Source organism: Bufo gargarizans, chromosome 3 (assembly GCF_014858855.1).
Source record: "Bufo gargarizans isolate SCDJY-AF-19 chromosome 3, ASM1485885v1, whole genome shotgun sequence".
Classification (NCBI taxonomy): Eukaryota; Metazoa; Chordata; class Amphibia; order Anura; family Bufonidae; genus Bufo; species Bufo gargarizans.
This window is the reverse complement of record NC_058082.1, coordinates 641,436-669,345: the sequence shown is the minus strand read 5'-3', so window position 1 is coordinate 669,345 and position 27,910 is coordinate 641,436. Positions and strand designations below refer to the sequence as shown.

The 27,910-nt window shown below is 49.5% G+C and overlaps 2 protein-coding genes across 2 annotated transcripts in view; one reads left to right on the top strand and one right to left on the bottom strand.

The window, feature by feature from the left end:
• Positions 1-14,137: 14,137 nt before the first annotated feature.
• LOC122930482 overlaps positions 14,138-27,910 on the top strand; it is a 32,545-nt gene continuing 18,772 nt past the window's right edge. Inside the window, exons 1-2 of the mRNA XM_044283913.1 lie at positions 14,138-14,563; positions 15,497-15,915. Coding sequence (XP_044139848.1) covers positions 14,257-14,563; positions 15,497-15,915 — 726 coding nt within the window. The 5' untranslated portion in view covers positions 14,138-14,256. The remainder of the gene's footprint in view (positions 14,564-15,496; positions 15,916-27,910) is intronic.
• On the bottom strand, positions 15,413-16,144 carry LOC122933311 (histone H2B 1.1-like). Its single transcript, XM_044288238.1, has one exon. The coding sequence runs from the start codon at positions 15,829-15,831 to the stop codon at positions 15,451-15,453; it is 381 nt and encodes a 126-aa protein (XP_044144173.1). The 5' UTR covers positions 15,832-16,144; the 3' UTR covers positions 15,413-15,450.

The window sequence follows — 27,910 nt, the reverse complement described above, 5'->3', positions numbered from 1 at the left end:
ACAGCTGAGCAGACCATATGAAACATTGGAGTGAGGGCCGACAGCTGAGCAGATCGTATGAAACATTGTAGTGAGGGCCGACAGCTGAGCAGACCGTATGAAACATTGGAGGTGATGGCCTACAGCTGAGCAGACCGTATGAAACATTGTAGTGAGGGCCTACAGGTGAGCAGACCGTATGAAACATTGTAGTGAGGGCCTACAGCTGAGCAGACCGTATGAAACATTGTAGTGAGGGCCTACAGCTGAGCAGACCGTATGAAACATTGTAGTGAGGGCCTACAGCTGAGCAGACCGTATGAAACATTGGAGTGAGGGCCGACAGCTGAGCAGACCGTATGAAACATTGTAGTGAGGGCCTACAGCTGAGCAGACCGTATGAAACATTGTAGTGAGGGCCTACAGGTGAGCAGACCATATGAAACATTGTAGTGAGGGCCTACAGCTGAGCAGACCGTATGAAACATTGTAGTGAGGGCCTACAGCTGAGCAGACCGTATGAAACATTGTAGTGAGGGCCTACAGCTGAGCAGACCGTATGAAACATTGTAGTGAGGGCCTACAGCTGAGCAGACCGTATGAAACATTGGAGTGAGGGCCGACAGCTGAGCAGACCGTATGAAACATTGTAGTGAGGGCCTACAGCTGAGCAGACCATATGAAACATTGTAGTGAGGGCCTACAGGTGAGCAGACCATATGAAACATTGTAGTGAGGGCCTACAGCTGAGCAGACCGTATGAAACATTGTGGTGAGGGCCTACAGCTGAGCAGACCGTATGAAACATTGTGGTGAGGGCCGACAGGTGAGCGAACCCCATAAAATATTGTAGTGAGGGCCTACAGCTGAGCAGACCGTATGAAACATTGTAGTGAGGGTCTACAGCTGAGCAGACCGTATGAAACATTGTAGTGAGGGCCTACAGCTGAGCACACCGTATGAAACATTGTAGTGAGGGCCTACAGGTGAGCAGACCATATGAAACATTGTAGTGAGGGCCTACAGCTGAGCAGACCGTATGAAACATTGTAGTGAGGGCCTACAGCTGAGCAGACCGTATGAAACATTGTAGTGAGGGCCTACAGGTAAGCAGACCGTATAAAACATTGGAGTGAGGTCCTACAGGTGAGCAGACCGTATGAAACATTGTAGTGAGGGCCGACAGCTGAGCAGACCGTATGAAACATTGGAGGTGAGGGCCGACAGCTGAGCAGACCGTATGAAACATTGGAGTGAGGGTCTATAGCTGAGCAGACCATATGAAACATTGTAGTGAGGGTCTATAGCTGAGAAGACCGTATGAAACATTGTAGTGAGGGCCTACAGCTGAGAAGACCGTGTAAAACATTGTAGTGAGGGCCGACAGCTGAGCAGACCGTATGAAACATTGTAGTGAGGGCCTACAGCTGAGCAGACCATATGAAACATTGTAGTGAGGGCCTACAGGTGAGCAGACCATATGAAACATTGTAGTGAGGGCCTACAGCTGAGCAGACCGTATGAAACATTGTGGTGAGGGCCTACAGCTGAGCAGACCGTATGAAACATTGTGGTGAGGGCCGACAGGTGAGCGAACCCCATAAAATATTGTAGTGAGGGCCTACAGCTGAGCAGACCGTATGAAACATTGTAGTGAGGGTCTACAGCTGAGCAGACCGTATGAAACATTGTAGTGAGGGCCTACAGCTGAGCACACCGTATGAAACATTGTAGTGAGGGCCTACAGGTGAGCAGACCATATGAAACATTGTAGTGAGGGCCTACAGCTGAGCAGACCGTATGAAACATTGTAGTGAGGGCCTACAGCTGAGCAGACCGTATGAAACATTGTAGTGAGGGCCTACAGGTAAGCAGACCGTATAAAACATTGGAGTGAGGTCCTACAGGTGAGCAGACCGTATGAAACATTGTAGTGAGGGCCGACAGCTGAGCAGACCGTATGAAACATTGGAGGTGAGGGCCGACAGCTGAGCAGACCGTATGAAACATTGGAGTGAGGGTCTATAGCTGAGCAGACCATATGAAACATTGTAGTGAGGGTCTATAGCTGAGAAGACCGTATGAAACATTGTAGTGAGGGCCTACAGCTGAGAAGACCGTGTAAAACATTGTAGTGAGGGCCGACAGCTGAGCAGACCGTATGAAACATTGTAGTGAGGGCCTACAGCTGAGCAGACCATATGAAACATTGTAGTGAGGGCCTACAGGTGAGCAGACCATATGAAACATTGTAGTGAGGGCCTACAGCTGAGCAGACCGTATGAAACATTGTGGTGAGGGCCTACAGCTGAGCAGACCGTATGAAACATTGTGGTGAGGGCCGACAGGTGAGCGAACCCCATAAAATATTGTAGTGAGGGCCTACAGCTGAGCAGACCGTATGAAACATTGTAGTGAGGGTCTACAGCTGAGCAGACCGTATGAAACATTGTAGTGAGGGCCTACAGCTGAGCACACCGTATGAAACATTGTAGTGAGGGCCTACAGGTGAGCAGACCATATGAAACATTGTAGTGAGGGCCTACAGCTGAGCAGACCGTATGAAACATTGTAGTGAGGGCCTACAGCTGAGCAGACCGTATGAAACATTGGAGTGAGGGCCGACAGCTGAGCAGACCGTATGAAACATTGTAGTGAGGGCCTACAGCTGAGCAGACCATATGAAACATTGTAGTGAGGGCCTACAGCTGAGCAGACCGTATGAAACATTGTAGTGAGGGCCTACAGCTGAGCAGACCGTATGAAACATTGTAGTGAGGGCCTACAGGTAAGCAGACCGTATAAAACATTGGAGTGAGGTCCTACAGGTGAGCAGACCGTATGAAACATTGTAGTGAGGGCCGACAGCTGAGCAGACCGTATGAAACATTGGAGTGAGGGTCTATAGCTGAGCAGACCGTATGAAACATTGTAGTGAGGGCCTACAGCTGAGCAGACCGTATGAAACATTGTAGTGAGGGCCTACAGGTAAGCAGACCGTATAAAACATTGGAGTGAGGTCCTACAGGTGAGCAGACCGTATGAAACATTGTAGTGAGGGCCGACAGCTGAGCAGACCGTATGAAACATTGTAGTGAGGGTCTACAGCTGAGCAGACCGTATGAAACATTGTAGTGAGGGCCTAGAGCTGAGCAGACCGTATGAAACATTGTAGTGAGGGTCTACAGCTGAGCAGACCGTATGAAACATTGTGGTGAGGGCCTACAGCTGAGCAGACCGTATGAAACATTGTGGTGAGGGCCGACAGGTGAGCGAACCCCATAAAATATTGTAGTGAGGGCCTACAGCTGAGCAGACCGTATGAAACATTGTAGTGAGGGTCTACAGCTGAGCAGACCGTATGAAACATTGTAGTGAGGGCCTACAGGTGAGCAGACCGTATGAAACATTGTAGTGAGGGCCTACAGCTGAGCAGACCATATGAAACATTGTAGTGAGGGCCTACAGCTGAGCAGACCGTATGAAACATTGTGGTGAGGGCCTACAGCTGAGCAGACCGTATGAAACATTGTGGTGAGGGCCGACAGGTGAGCGAACCCCATAAAATATTGTAGTGAGGGCCGACAGCTGAGCAGACCGTATGAAACATTGTAGTGAGGGTCTACAGCTGAGCAGACCGTATGAAACATTGTAGTGATGGCCTACAGCTAAGCAGACCGTATGAAACATTGTAGTGATGGCCTACAGCTAAGCAGACCGTATGAAACATTGAGATGAGAGCCTGAAGGTGAGCGAACCCCATAAAACATTATAGTGAGGACCTACAGGTAAGCAGACCGTATGAAACATTGGAGGTGAGGGCCTACAGCTGAGCGAACCCCATAAAACATTGTAGTGAGGACCTACAGCTAGCAGACCGTATGAAACATTGTAGTGAGGGCCTACAGCCGAGCAGACCGTATGAAACATTGTGGTGAGGGCCTACAGGTGAGCAAACCCCATAAAATATTGTAGTGAGGGCCCTATATTGAGCAAACTCCCCAAAAATTTTTAGTGAGGGCCTATGTGGCGTGCCAAAACCGCAGGGGCGACACGTGAGGTGGGCCGATGAGGGGCAGTAATAATACAGTTCATCGGTTACTCACGGTTAGCAGAAAGCCTCCCTGGGCCAGCAGCACAGTGATGAGGAAGACAGCACGAAATCCTCCGGGGCACATTTTGTGGTAGGGAAGCACCAGCCTAGGTTGAGGTGCCCTTAATGACGGCTGTGTTTAGGGTGCTTGTGGCGGCTGGGTCCCTTGGTGGTATATGTCGTGACGCCAGTACCGTTTATGGTGGTACAACCAGTTGTAGTAATATTGAAAAATGAGGTAGACAGTGGTAGGATACAACTCACAACTTTTACTGTAGCTGGTTTTAGTTGCGGCATTTACATCCAGACAGAATACAGTCTATTGTTCTTTAGAGGAATTCTGTTGATCCACTGTTAATAGGTTTGGCTAGGTTCTGACTCAGCCTATGGTTCTGTAGGTCTTACTGGTATGCTTATTATTTCTGTATCTTCCAAGAACTCGAACAGGTAGCTAATCTGTCTTCTATAATTTATGGTGAGGCTGCCTGTAGCTAGATTGTCCTCCACCATGTGCAAAGGTGCCCATTAAGCCTTAGGTAGTGGCTGTTATCACCGATGTCTCTCTGCTTGGTTTTCTTCCAGGGACGAAACTCTATCGTCTGGTTGTAGGATGTAAGGAACTAAGAGGATCACAGGAGGAAAACGCTCTCCTGCCCCTCATACCTTGGCACTACCTCATTGCTGCTTCTGACTTCACCCACTACTCTGTGATGTGTAGTATTAGCTCAACAACTGACTCTACTCCTCTCCACCTTTACCTTTTCCTTCTCCTCACCACACTAGGACTGACTAAAGTATTTATATAGAATAAGTGCTATCCCCCTCTAGTGGTGGGATGTATAAAATACACCTAACCAGCCTAAGAACAGGGATACAACAGGTGATGTAATGCAAAATGACATGCAAGACAGTAATGCAGTTTTACAGTAATTTTTTTTTTACAGTTCCCACGTGTCCTGAGTGGGACGCTGCACCTACAGCTGAGCAGACCGTATGAAACATTGAGATGAGGGCCTGAAGGTGAGCAAACCCCATAAAACATTGTACTGAGGGCCTACAGCTGAGCAGACCATATGAAACATTGAGATGAGGGCCTGAAGGTGAGCAAACCACATAAAACATTGTAGTGAGGGCCTACAGCTGAGCAGACCGTATGAAACATTGAGGTGAGGGCCTGAAGGTGAGCAAACCACATAAAACATTGTACTGAGGGCCTACAGCTGAGCAGACCATATGAAACATTGAGATGAGGGCCTGAAGGTGAGCAGACCCCATAAAACATCGTAGTGAGGGCCTACAGCTGAGCAGACCATATGAAACATGGAGATGAGGGCCTGAAGGTGAGCAAACACCATAAAACATTGTACTGAGGGCCTACAGCTGAGCAGACCGTATGAAACATTGAGATGAGGGCCTGAAGGTGAGCAGACCCCATACAACATCGTAGTGAGGGCCTACAGCTGAGCAGACCGTATGAAACATTGAGATGAGGGCCTGAAGGTGAGCAAACCCCATAAAACATTGTAGTGAGGGCCTACAGCTGAGCAGACCACATGAAACATTGAGATGAGGGCCTGAAGGTGAGCAGACCCCATAAAACATCGTAGTGAGGGCCTACAGCTGAGCAGACCGTATGAAACATTGAGATGAGGGCCTGAAGGTGAGCAGACCCCATAAAACATTGTACTGAGGGCCTACAGCTGAGCAGACCACATGAAACATTGAGATGAGGGCCTGAAGGTGAGCAAACCCCATAAAACATCGTAGTGAGGGCCTACAGCTGAGCAGACCGTATGAAACATTGAGATGAGGGCCTGAAGGTGAGCAAACCCCATAAAACATTGTAGTGAGGGCCTAAAGCTGAGCAGACCGTATGAAACATTGAGATGAGGGCCTGAAGGTGAGCAAACCACATAAAACATTGTAGTGAGGGCCTACAGCTGAGCAGACCATATGAAACATTGAGATGAGGGCCTGAAGGTGAGCAAACCCCATAAAACATTGTAGTGAGGGCCTACAGCTGAGCAGACCATATGAAACAACCTCAGCTGTGTCAGCCCCCCATATCAAAATGTTTTAACAAAACATATGCAGTTGGTTAGATCTTTGTTAGATCAGGTTGGATCAATTGTTGTTTGCGTTAGATCTCACACAGAAGTAGAGATATTAACAGTTATTTGCAGGGGGGCTAACCTGTCATCAGCCCCCCCCCCCCCCCTTATCAAAAAATTGAACAATTAGCTCTTTTAGAAGATATTTGTTAGATCCGGTATAATCAACTAGTTGTTTTGTTAGATCTCACATAATTGTAGACTTATTAAATGATTAATGATGGGGGCTAGCCCCCCTACATGCAATCTTTAGGTAAAATTTTCACGCGCAGTGCCCCAAATTGGAAGTAGCAGGACCAACCAAGCATCTTTTTCCATCTCCCGGTTCCTAAAATCTATTCCATAGACCGGCCCCTGATAGGGGACGTAACAGGGATTAAACTGATAGGAATAGTACTACTTAACACACCACTCATATCTGGTGGCACAGTACATTGCACGGCGCACGCGCAGTGCCCCAAATTGGAAGTAAGAGGACCGATCAAGCATCTTTTTCCATCTCCCGCTTCCTAAAATCTAATCCATAGACCGGCCCCTGATAGGGGACAAAACAGAGATTAAACTGATAAGAACAGATTTTTTTAATTAAAAAAAAAGGTCCTCTGCGGAGCTGGGTACTTTTTGGCCGCGTTACTGAACGCTCATGCACAATGGCTGTAGGCTCATGCGTCCTTTTGCGGAGGTGACTGTGGCGAAACCAACCTCGCCACGGGGTTTTGGAGGGGGCTGTTTGAAAGCCTCTTGCCTCAGGATTATGGCCCATAGTAACTTTAAAGGAGAAGACAGACCGGCCGCACAGCTTAAATCTGTCTGTAGAATTGTATTTTATGTTATTATGCGTTCGGTTAAATTGTATGTTATGTGAGGGCACCCAGATAGCTAATATTATTGTATTCGTGTATTCTGAGTGCCATTCACCTAATGATATGCACTCAGACTTGAGCTATCTGGGGATATGTTAAATGTCTGTGTTTGCTGTGGGGGTGTGCCATTGTGTGTTTGGGTGGTGATTCCTGTCCTGTTGTCTCCACATGTGTATTGGTGATCTCCCCTTTGTCCTGAGAGATAATTGGATTGTCTTCGGTCGTCTCCCAGGCAGAGAGGAGGAAACCATGATGCATTGTGGGGATATGTTGTATCTGTTCTGTGTCGCAGTCTCCCTTCTGGTCCTCTGGGGGCGTGAACGATTGGTTGCTGTATTTACATTGTATGTGTTGTAAATTACTGATTGGTCGTATTTCAAAACCCTGTGGGCGGACCTGTATTTGCAACAACTGTAATAAAAACCAGGCTGGGTGTGCCAGCACGTCTGACCACTGCTGACCCTCAACACGGAGCCTTGTCTCGTTATTGGGGGGATTCCCTGTATGCTGTTAGAGACTGATTGCCAGGAGTGTAAGCGGACTGTATGCTTTTCCTGTTCGTCTGCTGACAGCTATTTGCGAGGTTCCAGTTTGGAGTGCTATTTTGTATCCAGTTCGGGAGGTTGGTGTTCTGCAGTAGCTGTGCCTGTCTCTCAGAAAAGGGGCATATCGCCTAAACGGATTTTAACCCCTTGTCTGCTGAAACGGTCTGTTACAGTGACAAACCTGGTCAGTCAAACCCACGGCAACATCATCGACCTCATCCCATATGCGTTTTTTCTGGAGCGTGCCCTGCGAAGAGTGCTGGATCAGGCCGTAGATGAGCATGAAGAGGAAGAGTTGTGGTCACCATCACCACCAGAAGCAGCCTTGTCGTCGTCGATTGCTGAACCTGCGGCAACGCTGGAAGAGGAGTCTGAAGAAGAGGAGTCAGAGGAGGAAGGTGGCTTTGAGGAGCTGGAAGACCAACCACAGCAGGTGTCCCAGGGGGCTTGTTGTCACCTTTAGGGGGCCCTTGGTGTTGTGCGTAGCTGGGTGGAGGAAGAGACCTTCAATGACGTCAGTGAGGACAAGTAACGGGACATGGCTAGCTTGGTATCCAACCTTGTGCAAATGGGGAGTTTGTGGTTGTGCAAATGGACTGTTTGCGATTGTTTGCGGTGTGGTAAACAGGGAGTTTGGTCTGTCATAGATTGGTCTGTCACTGTGAAGCGGGCGTAACCCTTACACTACCTGATCGATACAACATCACACCTGATGCTTTAAAGCACGTTATTCCAAACAATCTAGGATTGTTAGGTGATTTATGCCCTTTATGGATTAAAACCCGACTCTGCGTCAACTACGTAATTTTCCATGGGAGTTTTGCCATGGACCCCCCTCCGGCATGCCACAGTCCAGGTGTTAGTCCCCTTGAAACAACTATTCCATCACTATTGTGGCCAGAAAGAGTCCCTGTGGGTTTTTAAATTCGCCTGCCTATTGAAGTCTATGGCGGTTCGCGAATATTTGCGGAAATTCGCGTTTGGCGTTCGCAAACGGAAAATTTTATGTTTGCAACATCTCTACACGTCACTCTACTGTTACTAGTGTAGGGAGAGGATTCTGCTGGTGATTTCAGGGACAGAATAGGAGATAATCTAACTCGGCGATCTACATAGAAATAGTTGTGTGGGTGCAGGACACAATCGTTTTACCCTGCCCTGAGCCCAGTGGTCGAAAAAAAAATAACTTTTATAATTCTTTTAGTGAGGAGGGCGGCGGCGGCCATGTTATGCACCAGCGCTGCATCTGAGCTTTTGGGACATTGCAAATCAAAAAATTTTGTGCAATCTACAACATTTGGATTAGTCAGTGTGCAATTTAAGCTAGAAATACACTCATCATTTTCTGGGGTTTGAAAAACACACTTTTTTGACAAAAAACACAGTTTTCCTGATCTGCAAGTGTTAAATTCAAGTTTAATATATGCAGCTTTCATATTCTGTAATCAAAAAAACACTTTTTTGACAAAAAACGCTATTCTCAGGCCTTGCAGCATCAGCACATGTTAAATTCCAGGCTTATATACTGCTGTCAAATTCAGTTATTAAACAAACACTCGTTTGGGCACAAAATATTTAGTTGTCAGCCTTTGCTGCAGATGTCATTGTGAGATACACCCTGAATACATTTGGGTTCCATTCAGAGATTTTAAATACCGCCATTTGGTGCACCAATATTGAATTCAGGCCTACACTGGTTCAGGCTGTGTGAGATACTCCCTTTACACACTGTCGTTCTATTCTACTATTAATTAAACACCCATTTAGGGCAAGATCCTAAATTTGAAAAATATAAGAAGATCATCAAATTAGGGACGTGGCCCCGGTCGTGGTGCTGCTGGTGGAGCTCCTGTTGCAGGGAGAGGACGTGGTCGATCTGTGCCAGCTACACGCACAAGTGACACCCCTTCCTCAGGTGCGAGTAGGCGACAGAACCTGCAGCAGTATTTTGCTCGGCCTCTTCATCCACCTCGGGAGTGACAGTGCCACCTGCCACCCCGCAAACAGAGGATCTGCCAGCAACACCACCTCCTGGGTCACCAAGCATCTCCACAATGTCCCACGGAAGCGTTCAGCTCTCCATCTCCCAAACGCTGGAGAGGAAGAGGAAGTACCCCCTACCCACCCGCGATCCCTGGCCCTGAATGCCAGCATTTCTAAATTACTGGCCTTTAAAATGCTGCTATTCCGTCTGGTGGAGACGGAGAGTGTTAAAGGCCTTATGGCGGTGGCTGTCCCACAGTACGTCGTGCCCAGCCGCCACTACTTTTCCTTCCCTGCACAACCGAGTGGGGGACAAAATCAAGTGTGCACTGCGCAACGCCATCTGTAGCAAGGTCCACCTAACCACAGATACGTGGACCAGTAAGCACGGCCAGGGACGCTATATCTCCCTAACTGCACACTGGGTAAATGTAGTGGCAGCTGGGCCCCAGGCGGAGAGCTGTTTGGCGCACGTCCTTCCGCCGCCAAGGATCGCAGGGCAACATTCTTTGCCTCCTGTTGCTACCTCCTCCTTCTCGGCTTCCTCCTCCTCTTCTTCCACCTGCTCATCCAGTCAGCCACACACCTTCACCACCAACTTCAGCACAGCCCGGGGTAAACGTCAGCAGGCCATTCTGAAACTCATATGTTTGGGGGACAGGCCCCACACCGCACAGGAGTTGTGGCGGGGTATTGAACAACAGACCGACGAGTGGTTGCTGCCGGTGAGCCTCAAGCCCGGCCTGGTGGTGTGCGATAATGGGCGAAATCTCGTTGCAGCTCTGGGACTAGCCGGTTTGACGCACATCCCTTGCTTGGCGCATGTGCTGAATTTGGTGGTGCAGAAGTTCATACACAACTACCCCGACATGTCAGAGCTGCTGCATAAAGTGCGGGCCGTCTGTTCGCGCTTCCGGCGTTCACATCCTGCCGCTGCTCGCCTGTCTGCGCTACAGCGTAACTTCGGCCTTCCCGCTCACCGCCTCATATGCGACGTGCCCACCAGGTGGTACTCCACCTTGCACATGCTGGACAGACTGTGCGAGCAGCAGCAGGCCATAGTGGAGTTTCAGCTGCAGCACGCACGGGTCAGTCGCACTACAGAACAGCACCACTTCACCACCAATGACTGGGCCTCCATGCGAGACCTGTGTGCCCTGTTGCGCTGTTTCGAGTACTCCACCAACATGGCCAGTGGCGATGACGCCGTTATCAGCGTTACAATACCACTTCTATGTCTCCTTGAAAAAAGGCTGCAGGCAATGATGGAAGAGGATGTGGCCCAGGAGGAGGAGGAGGAGGAAGAGGGATCATTACATAGGGTTTCCGGCCAGTCATTCCCAAGTGCCTCCGAGGGTGGGTTCCTGCACCCACAAACCCAAGGTACACAATTGTCCAGCCAGGTCACAGTTCTGGAGGAAGATGGAGGAGGAGGAACCATGTTCACAGCAGGGGGGCACCCAGACCAGCTCATGGCCATCACTGGTACAGAGGACACAGACGATACACCTCCCACAGAGGACAGCTTTTCGTTGCCTCTGGGCAGCCTGGCACACATGAGCTATTACATGCTGCAGTGTCTCCCCACGACCGCCGAGTTGCCCACATTCTACCTTGTGCTGATTACTGGGTGGCCACGCTGCTGGAACCCCGTTACAAGGACAACGTACCGTCCTTAATTCCCTCACTGGAGTGTGATCGTAAGATGTGCGAGTACAAGCGCACGCTGGTAGACGCGCTGCTGGTGGCATTCTCACCTGTCAGCGGGGGCACAGTGGAAGCACAAGGCGAGGGCAGAGGACGAGGTCGCCAACGCAGCTGGGGCACCGCCAGCACCGCAGAAGGCAGGGCTAGCATGGCCGACATGTGGGAAAGCTTTGTCAGCACAACCACCAGCACCACCGGCTGATATGGAACGTCTTACAGGAGGCAGCATTTCACCAACATGGTGGAGCAGTAAGTGTGCACACGCCTACACGGACTGACTGACAGGTCTGCCCCCTGCAGCTTCTGGGTCTCCACATTGGGCACATGGCCTGAGCGTGCCCTTTACCCTTGGAGGTGCTCCCTGCCCTGCAGCCGGTGCACTGTCTGAACGTGTATTCAGCACGGCGGGGGCGTCAGAGACAAGCGCAGCCGCCTGTCCACAGCCAACGTGGACAAGCTCACGGTCATTAACATGAACCCGGCCTGGATCCCTCAGGACTTGTCCGCACCTTGGGCAGAATAGACCTGTATACCGGCACTGAGCCGCCATTGTTATACTGCAGCGCAATTGCTCATTCTTGTATTTTGGATATTTCACGCTCTTTTGGAGTGTAGCCTAATTTTACAAAATTAGATTGAAACCAAAAACCTGTGTTGGCTATCTCGTCCTCCTCCACCTACTCCGCTGCGTCCACCGCCTCATCAACCTCCTACTCCATATGGAACTCCTCATGTTACGGGACACATGCTGGTGTAAGGCGGGCACGGCACACCTTGAAACATAGTGGCGGCTGGGGACTGTGTAATGTGGCATGGCTGCCGACATCAGGCTGTGGAAGTCCTCAGTGTCCACAAGCCTAAATGGCAACATTTCCAGGGCCAGTAATTTGGGGCATTTAGTGCTATGGCCTGCGGGTGGGTGGGTATTTGCGCTTACGTTCAAAGGCCTGGGGTAAGGGCATTTGTAAGCTGAGCTGGGACACAGAGGTGGATGTGGTTGCTGATGGTTCATTTGAAGGTCCAGGGCGGGAGGCATCCGGGCCTGCGCCTTAGACAGGGGATTGGCCAGCACGTAACACACGGGAAGAGGAGGCAGTGGTGTGACCCGCAGACCCAGATTGTGGACCCAGGCGTTCGTCCAACTTATTACGGTGCTTGGATGCCATTAGTGTTGATCACGAATTTCGAATTTTTATTGCGAATATAGGTACTTCGAAAATTCGCGAAAATTTTGAATATAGATATATATATTCGTAATTTCGAATATTCGAAAAAAATGTACCTTATTTTTTTTTTAATCAGTACACATGATCCCTCCCTGCTTTTAGCTTGTGGGCCAATAAGAAGGCTGCAGTATACTTGACTTTAGGAGTAGTAGTGTTTGCGAATTTTGCTCTATATTCGTTTTTTTTTCGAATAGTCGCTATATTGCTATAAATTCTTGTTTTAGAATATTACGAATATTCGAAAAAACTAAGTTATAGCAATATAGCGAATATTCGAAAAAAAACGAATATAGAGCAATTTAGCTAATATAGTGCTATAATTATCTTTGTCTAATAGTTGTAAGATGAAAAATTTGCATATTACACAATCATTACCTTGTCGATTTTTCAAGAAAAAAAAAAATCATGAATTTTCAAATATTCTAAAAAATATTAGCTAAATATCGCGAATTCAAATATGACCCCTGCCGCTCATCACTAGATGCCATGTGGCGGATCATGCTGGTGGTGGTGAGGTTGCTCACTCCCCGACTCATTTGGTCCGGCACAGGTTGCAAACTACCATTCTTTTGTCGTCCGCACTTCCCTCAAAAAAGCACCAGACTGTGGAACACCTACCCCTTGGCAAGGGAGATTTCAACAAGGGGGTGCTCCGGGGAACAGTTGCGGGTCTGTTTGGTGTGGCCCGCCTTCTCCCTTTTGCCACCCCACTGCCTCTTCCAACCTGTTGCGGTGCAGCAGATCCCTCCCCCTCTGCACTGCTGTCCTCGCTCGGCTTTCCACCTTCCCAGGTTGGGTCAGTGACCTCATCGTCCACCACCTCCTCTTCCACTTCCTCACTCTGCTCATACTCCTGACTTGCTGACCTAACCACAACCTCAGTTACTGACAACGGTGTCTCATCCTCTTCATTAACCTCTTGAGATGTCACACTACTGGCCGGGCAGGAACGCATGTCCGCGGCAAACTCGCCCAGATGCGGCCACACATCAAAAATCTCCTGGACTTCTGAGCATGAAAACTTGATCAGGGGTTACAGGGTGCAGTCCAAGTCTGTCACCGCCTGCTGGGCCAGGTTCTGCTGGATGTCCTGCTGCTGGAGCCGGGTGGTTTCTTCAGAGGGAGGCTGAAGAAAGCTGCTCATTATAGACGGAAGTTGTTGCATATGGAGCTGGTGATGCTTCTACCCCCCCTCCCCCAGTAAGACCTTAATGAGGACCGGCTGGTAATATGGAGGCTGTACTATAGTGTGAAGGCTGAAATCTGTAGGCCGTAATACAATATGGAGGCTGCAATATCATGTGGAGGCTGTAATATAATGTGAAGGCTGTAATATATGTAGGCTGTAATATAATGTGGAAGCTGTAATATTATATGTAGGCTGTAATGTAATGTGGAGGCTGGTATTGTGGAAGCTGTAATATAATATGGAGGCTGTAATATAATATGGAGGCTATAATAATAAGGCTTTAATATAATTAAGAGGCAGTAATATGGAGGTTGCTATATAATGTGGAAGCTGTAATATAATAATGAGGCTGTGATGTAATTTTTGAGGCTGGAAAATGAAAACCACCAGCACTTCTGAGCTCAGCCAATCAGAGCGGGAGGGCGTGGCCTGGAGGTCAGTAACAGCCCCGCCCCCAGATATGCGACCTCTCCGTGCAGTTCTCCTCCAGGTCCGCCCATGCTCCATATAAAGGAGGGCTCTGGGCTGAGCAGTCACTGCTTTCTGCTCACACCTAGAAGATGTCTGGTCGCGGTAAAGGAGGGAAAGGGCTCGGGAAAGGCGGCGCCAAGCGGCACAGGAAGGTGCTCCGCGATAACATCCAGGGCATCACCAAGCCTGCCATCCGCCGTCTAGCTCGCAGGGGAGGCGTCAAGCGCATCTCCGGCCTCATCTATGAGGAGACCCGCGGGGTGCTGAAAGTCTTCCTGGAGAACGTCATCCGGGACGCCGTCACCTACACCGAGCACGCCAAGAGGAAGACCGTCACCGCCATGGACGTGGTCTACGCGCTCAAGCGCCAGGGCCGCACTCTCTACGGCTTCGGGGGTTAATGCTGCCTCCGTCCTCACAGCACAAAGGCTCTTCTCAGAGCCGCCCACATCTTCCCGGGGAGAAGCTACAATTCCTTCTGCGCTCAGCCACTGAGGGGTTAACACCACCCGCACATCAGGGGGCGGAGTGCCGGACAATTGTCCGAGATCAGCGGCGCCCTGTGCTCAGTACAGCCGGAGGTCTACAATACAGAAAGCCCCAGTAATGTAAATCCCGAGCCCCGGGTGTTCTCCACCGCTCCTGTCCCCGCAGCCACAAGACAAGCTGTGCTCGGAGACTGAGGGGTTAATCCGTCCCGGAGCTGCAGAGACAAATGAGCGGCGCTGGTACGGGTCACATGACCGGCTCCTCCTGTAGATCAGCAGCTCAACTATAGGCGGGAAACTCAAATGAGCGACGAGATCCTGAGCTCTCCCCGCCAATAGGAGCAGAGCTCTGGACCCCACAGCCGTTATGTGCCCGTAGGAACGGAGCCTCGTCCTCCACTGAGCGGCCGCACAGCCTGTCCCCAGGGAGCGCCACACCGAGGAGGATGGGTGTAGTGAATGGGCATGGAGGAGGATGATGGGAGTAGTGAATGGGCATGGAGGAGGATGATGGGAGTAGTGAATGGGCATGGAGGAGGATGATGGGAGCAGTGAATGGGCATGGAGGAGGATGATGGGAGCAGTGAATGGGCATGGAGGAGGATGATGGGAGTAGTGAATGGGCATGGAGCAGGATAGCTTGTATTGTAACTCCCACTAGCGGTACCGCATCTCATCTAGCTGACAGTGAGGAATCCGCAGCCACTGTGAGAACGGGGAGACGCGGGAGCAGCTCCGCTGGAGACAGGGTGGGGGCTCTGAGAAGAGCCTTTGGGTCCGGAGAGCGGGGGGCGCTCACTTGGCGCTGGTGTACTTGGTGACGGCCTTGGTGCCCTCGGAGACGGCGTGCTTGGCCAGCTCTCCGGGCAGCAGCAGGCGCACGGCGGTCTGGATCTCCCGGGAGGTGATGGTGGAGCGCTTGTTGTAGTGAGCCAGGCGGGAGGCTTCCCCTGCGATGCGCTCGAAGATGTCGTTGACGAAGGAGTTCATGATGCCCATGGCCTTGGAGGAGATGCCGGTGTCGGGGTGCACCTGCTTCAGCACCTTGTAGACGTAGATGGCATAGCTCTCCTTCCTGCTCTTCCTCCGCTTCTTGCCGTCCTTCTTCTGGACCTTGGTGACGGCTTTCTTGGAGCCCTTCTTGGGCGCTGGGGTGGACTTGGCTGGCTCGGGCATGCTGGGAGCTCGGTTGTCACTGCTGCAGAGCGGAGATCAGTAATGAAGAGAAGCCCCGCGCAGCTCCTTTTATTGCGGCCGCAGGTAAGGTGGGCTGGAGAGAGACGGCTTCCTATTGGTGGAGAAGAGGGGGCGTGCCCCCAGTGTCATTTCCAGATGATCTGCTCATTGGCGCTAATTTCTGGTTCCCTGATGAAGAAATTCAGTAATTTCGAAACGCGTTGGAAGTATTCTGGTCCTAGAGAGCATCCATCCTGAGTGTGACGTCGCACGAAAGCAGCATCCTCGTGTATCACCAGCCTGGGTTCCCCTCACGTGCACGCGTCACCGGCCGGGACCGTGCGCGTTCGTAAGTGGAAACCTGAAGATACAGCTATCATAACCACCCGACAACACAAGCACCAGGAAGATCAGGAAGGAGTCGGAATAACATAGCAACACAGGCAAGTGACACTATACACATATATATACCGGTACTGCCTTCTTTATCTGTGGAAATAGATGACTTACTGGAATAACTTATTGACTAGAGTTGAGCGAACACCTGGATGTTCGGGTTCGAGAAGTTCGGCCGAACTTCCCGGAAATGTTCGGATTCGGGATCCGAACCCGACAAGAACTTCGTCCCGAACCCCATTGAAGTCAATGGGGACCCAAACTTTCCGGCACTAAAAAGGCTGTAAAACAGCCCAGGAAAGGGCTAGAGGGCTGCAAAAGGCAGCAACATGTAGGTAAATCCCCTGCAAACAAATGTGGATAGGGAAATGAATAAAAATAAAAATAAAATAAATAAAAATTAACCAATATCAATTGGAGAGAGGTCCCATAGCAGAGAATCTGGCTTCACGTCACCCACCACTGGAACAGTCCATTGTCAGATATTTAGGCCCCGGCAGAGGAGAGAGGTCCCGTAACAGAGGATCTGGCTTCATATCATAGCAGAGAATCAGGCTTCACGTCACCCACCACTGGAACAGTCCATTGTCATAAATTTAGGCCCCGGCACCCAGGCAGAGGAGAGAGGTCCCGTAACAGAGAATCTGGCTTCATGTCATAGCAGAGAGACTATGGACTCTTTACTGTAAGAGCGGTGAGACTATGGACTCTATACTGTAAGAGCGGTGAGACTATGGACTCTGTACTGTAAGAGCAGTGAGACTATGGACTCTATACTGTAAGAGCGGTGAGACTATGGGCTCTATACTGTAAGAGCAGTGAGACTATGGACTCTATACTGTAAGAGCGGTGAGACTATGGACTCTATACTGTAAGAGCAGTGAGACTATGGACTCTATACTGTAAGAGCAGTGAGACTATGGACTCTTTACTGTAAGAGCAGTGAGACTATGGACTCTGTACTGTAAGAGCGGTGAGACTATGGACTCTATACTGTAAGAGCAGTGAGACTATGGACTCTATACTGTAAGAGCAGTGAGACTATGGACTCTATACTGTAAGAGCAGTGAGACTATGGACTCTATACTGTAAGAGCAGTGAGACTATGGACTCTATACTGTAAGAGCGGTGAGACTATGGACTCTATACTGTAAGAGCAGTGAGACTATGGACTCTATACTGTAAGAGCAGTGAGACTATGGACTCTATACTGTAAGAGCAGTGAGACTATGGACTCTATACTGTAAGAGCAGTGAGACTATGGACTCTATACTGTAAGAGCAGTGAGACTATGGACTCTATACTGTAAGAGCAGTGAGACTATGGACTCTATACTGTAAGAGCAGTGAGACTATGGACTCTATACTGTAAGAGCAGTGAGACTATGGACTCTATACTGTAAGAGCAGTGAGACTATGGACTCTGTACTGTAAGAGCAGTGAGACTATGGACTCTGTACTGTAAGAGCAGTGAGACTATGGACTCTATACTGTAAGAGCGGTGAGACTATGGACTCTATACTGTAAGAGCAGTGAGACTATGGCCTCTATACTGTAAGAGCAGTGAGACTATGGACTCTATACTGTAAGAGCAGTGAGACTGTGCACTCTATACTGTAAGAGCAGTGAGACTATGGACTCTATACTGTAAGAGCAGTGAGACTATGGACTCTATACTGTAAGAGCGGTGAGACTATGGACTCTATACTGTAAGAGCGGTGAGACTATGGACTCTATACTGTAAGAGCAGTGAGACTATGGCCTCTATACTGTAAGAGCAGTGAGACTATGGACTCTATACTGTAAGAGCAGTGAGACTATGGACTCTATACTGTAAGAGCAGTGAGACTGTGCACTCTATACTGTAAGAGCAGTGAGACTATGGACTCTATACTGTAAGAGCAGTGAGACTATGGACTCTTTACTGTAAGAGCGGTGAGACTATGGACTCCATACTGTAAGAGCAGTGAGACTATGGCCTCTATACTGTAAGAGCAGTGAGACTATGGACTCTATACTGTAAGAGCAGTGAGACTGTGCACTCTATACTGTAAGAGCAGTGAGACTATGGACTCTTTACTGTAAGAGCAGTGAGACTATGGACTCTATACTGTAAGAGCGGTGAGACTATGGACTCTATACTGTTAGAGCAGTGAGACTATGGACTCTATACTGTAAGAGCAGTGAGACTATGGACTCTATACTGTAAGAGCGGTGAGACTATGGACTCTATACTGTAAGAGCAGTGAGACTATGGACTCTGTACTGTAAGAGCAGTGAGACTATGGACTCTATACTGTAAGAGCGGTGAGACTATGGACTCTATACTGTAAGAGCGGTGAGACTATGGACTCTTTACTGTAAGAGCAGTGAGACTATGGACTCTATACTGTAAGAGCGGTGAGACTATGGACTCTATACTGTAAGAGCAGTGAGACTATGGACTCTATACTGTAAGAGCGGTGAGACTATGGACTCTATACTGTAAGAGCAGCGAGGCTATGGACTCTTTACTGTAAGTGCAGTGAGACTATGGACTCTATACTGTAAGAGCAGTGAGACTATGGACTCTATACTGTAAGAGCAGTGAGACTATGGACTCTATACTGTAAGAGCAGTGAGACTATGGGCTCTATACTGTAAGAGCGGTGAGACTATGGACTCTATACTGTAAGAGCAGTGAGACTATGGACTCTATACTGTAAGAGCAGTGAGACTATGGACTCTATACTGTAAGAGCAGTGAGACTATGGACTCTATACTGTAAGAGCAGTGAGACTATGGACTCTGTACTGTAAGAGCGGTGAGACTATGGACTCTTTACGGTAAGAGCAGTGAGACTATGGATTCTTTACTGTAAGAGCAGTGAGACTATGGACTCTGTACTGTAAGAGCAGTGAGACTATGGACTCTGTTACGACACTCACCGCCAGGTAGATGACGCCGCTGGTTAGTGAATAAGCCCCTTTCTCCAGGAATGCAGTTTTTAATCCAGCCGACCATCAAACCCCCGAATGGAGCATACGAACGTGGCAACTCCCGATCAGCAATTCAGTCGAACTCCTTCCACAGCTAGTAATATACGAAAGCGCTGTCCCAATAATAAATCCCTCCATAAACGAGACCAAGCTCCGTCTTGAAAGTCAAACAGGGAATGATTTATTGAGGGCTACCCGCCCATTTTTATGCAGGTCCCCATCTGGTGGACACGCCCCTAGGGGCCCAGAATGGAGACTGTGACACAGGACAGACATGCAGCACTACAGAGACAATACATCCCCACAATGCATTATGGTTTTCTCCTCTCTGCCCTGGCGACACCCGAGGAATAATCCAATTATCTCCCAAGACAGAGGGAAATCACCAATACACATGTGGGGACAACAGGACAGACATCACCATTTACACACACAATGGCACAACCCTTTTCAATACACAGACATTTAACATATCCCACAATGGCACAAATTAGTCCAGGAGGTCAAGTTGGTTCAAGTCCTTTGTGAACAAGGAGGCCATTTGGGTTACTAGCAGCACACGCCTCTCCTGGGTGGCCGTCTGTTCAGTAGTTCCAATCGGTATGTGGGGAAACACACGAACAGGGGCATATGGACAGGAAATCCAGCGAAATGAGGGCAATCAGACGAACCAGCAATATAGGTCTATACAGATGGATCTGTCACACGGCTCCCCCCTTGTGGGACACTCCGGCAGACCCGGCTTGACCCTTTAGCGGGTCAACTTGGGGATGACCGGACTAGGAGGTAGCAAGAACGTCGGTTTGCCGGGACAATCCATCTGCATTCCCATTCTGCTTACCGGGTCGGTAGCTGATGGTGAAGTTATATGGTTGTAAAGCTAAACTCCACCGCAGCAGTCTCCCATTGTCTCCTGAGACCCGGTTAAGCCAGACAAGGGGATTGTGGTCCGTCACAAGGGAAAATTCCTGTCCATACAAATAAGGGCTTAACTTTTTCAATGCCCAGACCAGGGCCAAGCATTCCTTCTCCACTGCCGCATAACTCACTTCTCGGGGTAACAGCTTTCTACTGAGATATGCGACAGGGTGCTCTCCTCCATCTTCCCCGACCTGGCTCAGCACAGCCCCCAGTCCATGCATGGAAGCATCCGTATGGACAAGAAAACGTTTGTTAGGGACTGGGGCAGCCAGGACAGGGGCAGCCAGGACAGGGGCATTTACAAGAGCCTGTTTGAGTGCTTGAAACGCAGCTTCACAAGCCGGAGACCACAGGACCTGCTTAGGGAGATTTTTCTTGGTCAGGTCAGTCAGGGGCTTAGCAATAGTGCTGTAGTCTGGGACAAAGCGTCTGTAATACCCTGCTGTCCCTAGGAAGGCTAACACCTGGGTCTTAGTGATAGGTGTGGGCCAGTTAGCTACTGCCTCTATCTTAGCCGGCTCCGGTCTCTGGCTCCCACACCCCACTCTGTGACCCAAGTATTGCACTTCAGCCATGCCTAGATGGCACTTCTCTGGCTTCAATGTCAGGCCAGCAGCCCGAATTTTGTCCAAAACTACCCCTACATGTACTAGGTGTTCCTCCCAGGACCCACTGTAGATCGCAATGTCATCCAGGTATGCACAAGCAAATTCCTGGAATCCATCGAGAAGTCTATCCACCATACGCTGAAAGGTAGCCGGGGCATTCTTCATCCCAAATGGCATGACCTTAAATTGGTACAAGCCAAATGGGGTGACGAAGGCCGACTTGGGGATAGCATCCTCGGCCAGGGGGATCTGCCAATAACCTTTACACAGGTCTATGGTGGTCAGATAGCGTCCCCTGGCAATACGATCTAACAATTCGTCTACCCGGGGCATCGGGTAGGCGTCAGTGGTGGTCCGCTCGTTGAGCCGCCTGTAGTCTACACAGAACCGGGTGGTCCCATCTTTCTTAGGCACCAGGACTACAGGCGAAGCCCAAGGGCTATCGGAGTGTTCGATGACCCCAAGCTGGGTCATCTCCTGTATTTCCTTCCGCATTCCTTCTCGGACTGCTTCAGGGATACGGTACGGGGGCTGTCGTAGAGGGTTCTGTCCAGGGGTCTCTACCTTATGTACAGCTAGGGTAGTGTAGCCAGGCTCTTGGGAGAACGTCGCCTGCTTCTCCCACAGAAGCTGTCTTGCCTGTCCCTTCTCTGTGGGGCTTAATCTATCCCCTAGCTGTACAAGACTAGTAAGGTCAGTCTGGGAGTCCCTCTCTAACAAATCGGGTAAGGGTAAACTCTCTGTATCGTCTGCAGCAGGGGCACATACTGCAGCGACATCCTCCGGTCTCTCCTGATACTCCTTTAGCATGTTCACATGAAAGGATCGCTGGATCCTTTCATCTGAACCGCTGGCTATAAGGTAGGTAGTATCACACACCTGAGCTACCACCTTATACGGGCCCTGCCAAGATGCTTGCATCTTGTTCGCCTTCACAGGTTTGAGCACTAGCACTTTCTGCCCAACCTGGAAGACTCGCTGCCGGGCACCCCGATCGTACCATCTCTTCTGTCTCCCCTGGGCCACCTGGAGATTCTCTCTTACCATCAGGGACAGTTTCTCCATGCGGTCCCGGAGTTCCAGGACATACGGTACTATGGGGGTCCCTTCCTGCTCTGTCTCCCCCTCCCAGTGGCCTCTAATGAGATCTAGGGGTCCGCGGACCCTCCTCCCATAGAGCAACTCAAAGGGGGAGAACCCAGTAGATTCCTGGGGCACCTCTCTGTAAGAAAACAACAGATGAGGCAGGAATCGCTCCCAGTCTCTGCAAGTGTCAGTAAAGGTCCTCAACATCTGTTTGAGGGTGCCATTAAATCGCTCGCAGAGGCCGTTAGTCTGTGGATGGTACGGGGAACTAAGTATCGGTTTAATGCCGCACACCCTCCACAGTTGATGGGTGAGCACAGCGGTAAATTGGGTTCCCTGGTCAGAGAGAATCTCCTTAGGGAACCCGACCCTAGTAAAAATCCTAACCAGGGCATCAGCAACTGTCTCTGCCTCTATATTACACAGCGCTGCTGCCTCTGGATAGCGAGTGGCATAGTCCACCACGGTGAGAATATACTTCTTACCGGATGGACTAGCCCTGGCCAGTGGACCCACAATGTCAACGGCTATGCGGGCAAAGGGCTCCCCAATGATAGGCATAGACATAAGCCTAGCTCTTGGGTGGTCCCCCCGCTTTCCTACCCGTTGACAAGTGTCACACGTACTACAATGTATCCGCACAGCCTGATTAAAATTTGGCCAAAAGAAGTTCTGCATGATCCTATAGGCTGTGCGGCGGGACCCTAGATGTCCGGCTAATGGAACGTCATGCCCTATCCGCAGAATCTCCTGCCGGTATTTTGCGGGCACCACCAGCTGTCGATTCGGCGGATAGGCAACACTTTTCTGGGACGGTTTAGGGATCCTATATAACCTGTCCCCCACCCATTCATACCGCTCCCCATCTACTCCTTCCTCTCCAGTATCTGCTCTGTCTCTATACTTCTGGAGAGTCGGATCTGCCTGAGTTTCCCTCCCAAACTCCTCTGGGGAATCCCAGCTAGCAAAGGTCTGTCCTAGGGTATCAGTCGGGGAATCGGGTCTTACCTGGGTCTCGGCGGCAGGTGGGCTGGTTCCAGCAACACGGGTCTGGGCCCGGGTAGTCACTGGGTGGACATCAGCAGGTCCCATTGGAGCATAAGCAGAAACCAAAGGGGCCAGGTCATTCCCGAGCAAGACATCAGTAGGCAAGTCTTTCATAACCCCCACATTCACATGTCCAGAGCCCACTCCCCAATCCAAATGAACCCGGGCAACAGGTAGACGGAACACGGCGCCTCCTGCTACCCTCACTGCCACAGTATTTCCAGTGTGTTGGTGTTCCGAAACAAGGTTCTTTTGGAGCAGGGTCATAGTGGCCCCGGTGTCTCTCAGACCAGTGACCACTTTGCCATTTAGTCTAACGGTCTGCCTGTGCTGCTGCCGGTTATCCTGCTGGGCTGCTTGTACTGGATCCGCCTCATGTAGTATACCCCAAAATTCCTCCTGCTCAAGACAGTGAGCGGAAGGCTGGGGTGGCTGCTGATTTCCACCGGCTGGTTTTCTCCACGACTGCGCTGGGTTGGTATTGTTCAATGGGCACTCCGGTCTCTTGTGCCCCAACTGTTTGCACCCATAGCACCGGATAGGCTGAGAGTAATCCCGGGCGTTGAACCGAGCTGGCTGAACATAATTGTTCGCTGGTGGTATTGTGGGGGTGCATTGCGCTGGGGGGTGATACACAGTAGTGGTTGGAGGTGCTGCCGGTTTGTACTCCACTCGGGTAGGGACCTTGGCTGCTGTCTGGTCTAGCCTTCGTGCATTCATCGGCCAGACGAGCAGCTTCAGGTAAGGTAGCGGGTTTGCGGTCCCTAACCCACTCTCTGACTCCTGCAGGTAACCGATCAAAGCAGTGCTCCAACAAAAATACTTGCAGCACCTCTTCCCCAGTTACCGCTTGGCACCCTGCCATCCAGTGGGCTGCGGTGCGGTGTACCCTGCATGCCCACTCCACATAAGAATCGCCAGCCTGCTTGTTAGTGTCCCGGAATCGCCGCCGGTACGCCTCAGGGGTGACAGCGTATCTGGCCAAAAGGGCATCTTTTACTGCCCGGTAACTTGTAAGGTCCTCCTCTGGGATGGCCCGAAAAGCCTCACTGGCCCGGCCGGATAATTTCCCAGAGAGGATAGTGACCCATTCCTCTGCGGGTACCTGGTGTAAGGCACACTGCCTTTCAAAATCGGCCAGGAACCCGTCAATCTCTCCCTCCGCTTCCACAAAATGTCTAAATGCAGCAAAAGGTACCTTTCTCCTTCCATTGTTATTATGGGGTACCTCTGCTGCTGCAGCCCCTCTTCCCTGGAGCGTCTGTTGTGCTGCTACTGCTGCTTGCACCTGGACCACAATATCTGCTGCAGGGTTGGGGCCAAAGTGTGCCAGCCTTATCTGGACTGCCCGGTTAAATTGTACCTCCTCGGGTGTTAAATCCAGTATGCCAGGCCCATTAGCTCTCTCCGTTCCCTGTGCTGCATCCATCTCCAATAATATAGAAATAATCTCTCTCTTCTTGAGATTACTCGCTGATCGTCCTCTGCGTTCCAATATATCTTTAAGGGTAGCACGCCTTAATTCCTCATACTGCATCTCCACCCTGGGATTTGTAGCTGGCCTTCTGGGCGGTGGGATTCATCCCGTTGCTTGCCACCAATTGTTACGACACTCACCGCCAGGTAGATGACGCCGCTGGTTAGTGAATAAGCCCCTTTCTCAAGGAATGCAGTTTTTAATCCAGCCGATCATCAAACCCCCGAATGGAGCATACGAACGTGGCAACTCCCGATCAGCAATTCAGTCGAACTCCTTCCACAGCTAGCAATATACGAAAGCGCTGTCCCCATAATAAATCCCTCCATAAACGAGACCAAGCTCCGTCTTGAAAGTCAAACAGGGAATGTTTTATTGAGGGCCACCCGCCCATTGTTATGCAGGTCCCTATCTGGTGGACACGCCCCTAGGGGCCCGGAATGGAGACTGGGACACAGGACAGACATGTAGCACTACAGAGACAATACAGCCCCACAATGCATCATGGTTTCCTCCTCTCTGCCCTGGAGACACCCGAGGAATAATCCAATTATCTCCCAAGACAGAGGGAAATCACCAATACACATGTGGGGACAACAGAACAGACATCACCATTTACACACACAATGTCACAACCCTTTTCAATACACAGACATTTAACATATCCCACAATGGCACAAATTAGACCAGGAGTTCAAGTCCTTTGTGAACAATGAGGCCATTTGGGTAACTAGCAGCACCCTCCTCTCCTGGGTGGCCGTCCGTTCAGTAGTTCCAATCGGTATGTGGGGAAACACACGAACAGGGGCATACGGACAGGAAATCCAGCGCAATGAGGGCAAACAGACGAACCAGCAATATAGGTCTATACAGATGGATCTGTCACAGACTCTATACTGTAAGAGCAGTGAGACTATTGACTCTTTACTGTAAGAGCAGTGAGACTATGGACTCTGTACTGTAAGAGCAGTGAGACTATGGACTCTATACTGTAAGAGCAGTGAGACTATGGACTCTGTACTGTAAGAGCAGTGAGACTGTGGACTCTATACTGTAAGAGCAGTGAGACTATGGACTCTATACTGTAAGAGCAGTGAGACTATGGACTCTATACTGTAAGAGCAGTGAGACTATAGACTCTATACTGTAAGAGCAGTGAGACTATGGACTCTTTACTGTAAGAGCAGTGAGACTATGGACTCTGTATTGTAAGAGCAGTGAGACTATGGACTCTATACTGTAAGAGCAGTGAGACTATGGACTCTATACTGTAAGAGCAGTGAGACTATGGACTCTATACTGTAAGAGCAGTGAGACTATGGACTCTATACTGTAAGAGCGGTGAGACTATGGACTCTATACTGTAAGAGCAGTGAGACTATGGACTCTATACTGTAAGAGCAGTGAGACTATGGACTCTATACTGTAAGAGCAGTGAGACTATGGACTCTATACTGTAAGAGCGGTGAGACTATGGACTCTATACTGTAAGAGCAGTGAGACTATGGGCTCTTTACTGTAAGAGCGGTGAGACTATGGACTCTATACTGTAAGAGCAGTGAGACTATGGACTCTGTACTGTAAGAGCAGTGAGACTATGGACTCTATACTGTAAGAGCAGTGAGACTATGGACTCTATACTGTAAGAGCAGTGAGACTATGGACTCTATACTGTAAGAGCAGTGAGACTATGGACTCTTTACTGTAAGAGCAGTGAGACTATGGACTCTTTACTGTAAGAGCAGTGAGACTGTGGACTCTATACTGTAAGAGCAGTGAGACTATGGACTCTTTACTGTAAGAGCAGTGAGACTATGGACTCTGTATTGTAAGAGCAGTGAGACTATGGACTCTATACTGTAAGAGCAGTGAGACTGTGGACTCTATACTGTAAGAGCAGTGAGGCTATGGACTCTTTACTGTAAGAGCAGTGAGACTATGGACTCTGTATTGTAAGAGCAGTGAGACTATGGACTCTATACTGTAAGAGCAGTGAGACTATGGACTCTATACTGTAAGAGCAGTGAGACTATGGACTCTATACTGTAAGAGCAGTGAGACTATGGACTCTATACTGTAAGAGCAGTGAGACTATGGACTCTATACTGTAAGAGCAGTGAGACTATGGACTCTATACTGTAAGAGCGGTGAGACTATGGACTCTATACTGTAAGAGCAGTGAGACTATGGACTCTTTACTGTAAGAGCAGTGAGACTATGGACTCTTTACTGTAAGAGCAGTGAGACTATGGACTCTTTACTGTAAGAGCAGTGAGACTATGGACTCTTTACTGTAAGAGCAGTGAGACTATGGACTCTTTACTGTAAGAGCAGTGAGACTATGGACTCTTTACTGTAAGAGCAGTGAGACTATGGACTCTTTACTGTAAGAGCAGTGAGACTATGGACTCTATACTGTAAGAGCAGTGAGACTATGGACTCTATACTGTAAGAGCAGTGAGACTATGGACTCTATACTGTAAGAGCAGTGAGACTATGGACTCTTTACTGTAAGAGCAGTGAGACTATGGACTCTATACTGTAAGAGCAGTGAGACTATGGACTCTTTACTGTAAGAGAATTGAGACTGTGGACTCTTTACTGTAAGAGCAGTGAGACTATGGACTCTATACTGTAAGAGCAGTGAGACTATGGACTCTATACTGTAAGAGCAGTGAGACTATGGACTCTATACTGTAAGAGCAGTGAGACTATGGACTCTATACTGTAAGAGCAGTGAGACTATGGACTCTATACTGTTAGAGCAGTGAGACTATGGACTCTATACTGTAAGAGCAGTGAGACTATGGACTCTGTACTGTAAGAGCAGTGAGACTATGGACTCTGTACTGTAAGAGCAGTGAGACTATGGACTCTTTACGGTAAGAGCAGTGAGACTATGGACTCTTTACGGTAAGAGCAGTGAGACTATGGACTCTATACTGTAAGAGCAGTGAGACTATGGACTCTTTACGGTAAGAGCAGTGAGACTATGGACTCTATACTGTAAGAGCAGTGAGACTATGGACTCTTTACGGTAAGAGCAGTGAGACTATGGACTCTATACTGTAAGAGCAGTGAGACTATGGACTCTATACTGTAAGAGCAGTGAGACTATGGACTCTTTACGGTAAGAGCAGTGAGACTATGGACTCTTTACTGTAAGAGCAGTGAGACTATGGACTCTGTACTGTAAGAGCAGTGAGACTATGGACTCTTTACTGTAAGAGCGGTGAGACTATGGACTCTATACTGTAAGAGCGGTGAGACTATGGACTCTTTACGGTAAGAGCAGTGAGACTATGGACTCTTTACTGTAAGAGCAGTGAGACTATGGACTCTGTACTGTAAGAGCAGTGAGACTATGGACTCTATACTGTAAGAGCAGTGAGACTATGGACTCTTTACGGTAAGAGCAGTGAGACTATGGAGCTCTCTGCCTGAGGAGGTGGTGATGGTGAGTACAATAAAGGAGTTCAGGAGGGGCCTGGATGTATTTCTGGAGTGTAATAATATTACAGGCTATAGCTACTAGAGAGGGGTCGTTTATCCTGAGGACTGTAACCA

Bases quoted from the DNA above. Each gene is read 5' to 3' on its own strand.
- LOC122933311 (XM_044288238.1), bottom strand. From the start codon at position 15,831: ATGCCCGAGCCAGCCAAGTCCACCCCAGCGCCCAAGAAGGGCTCCAAG.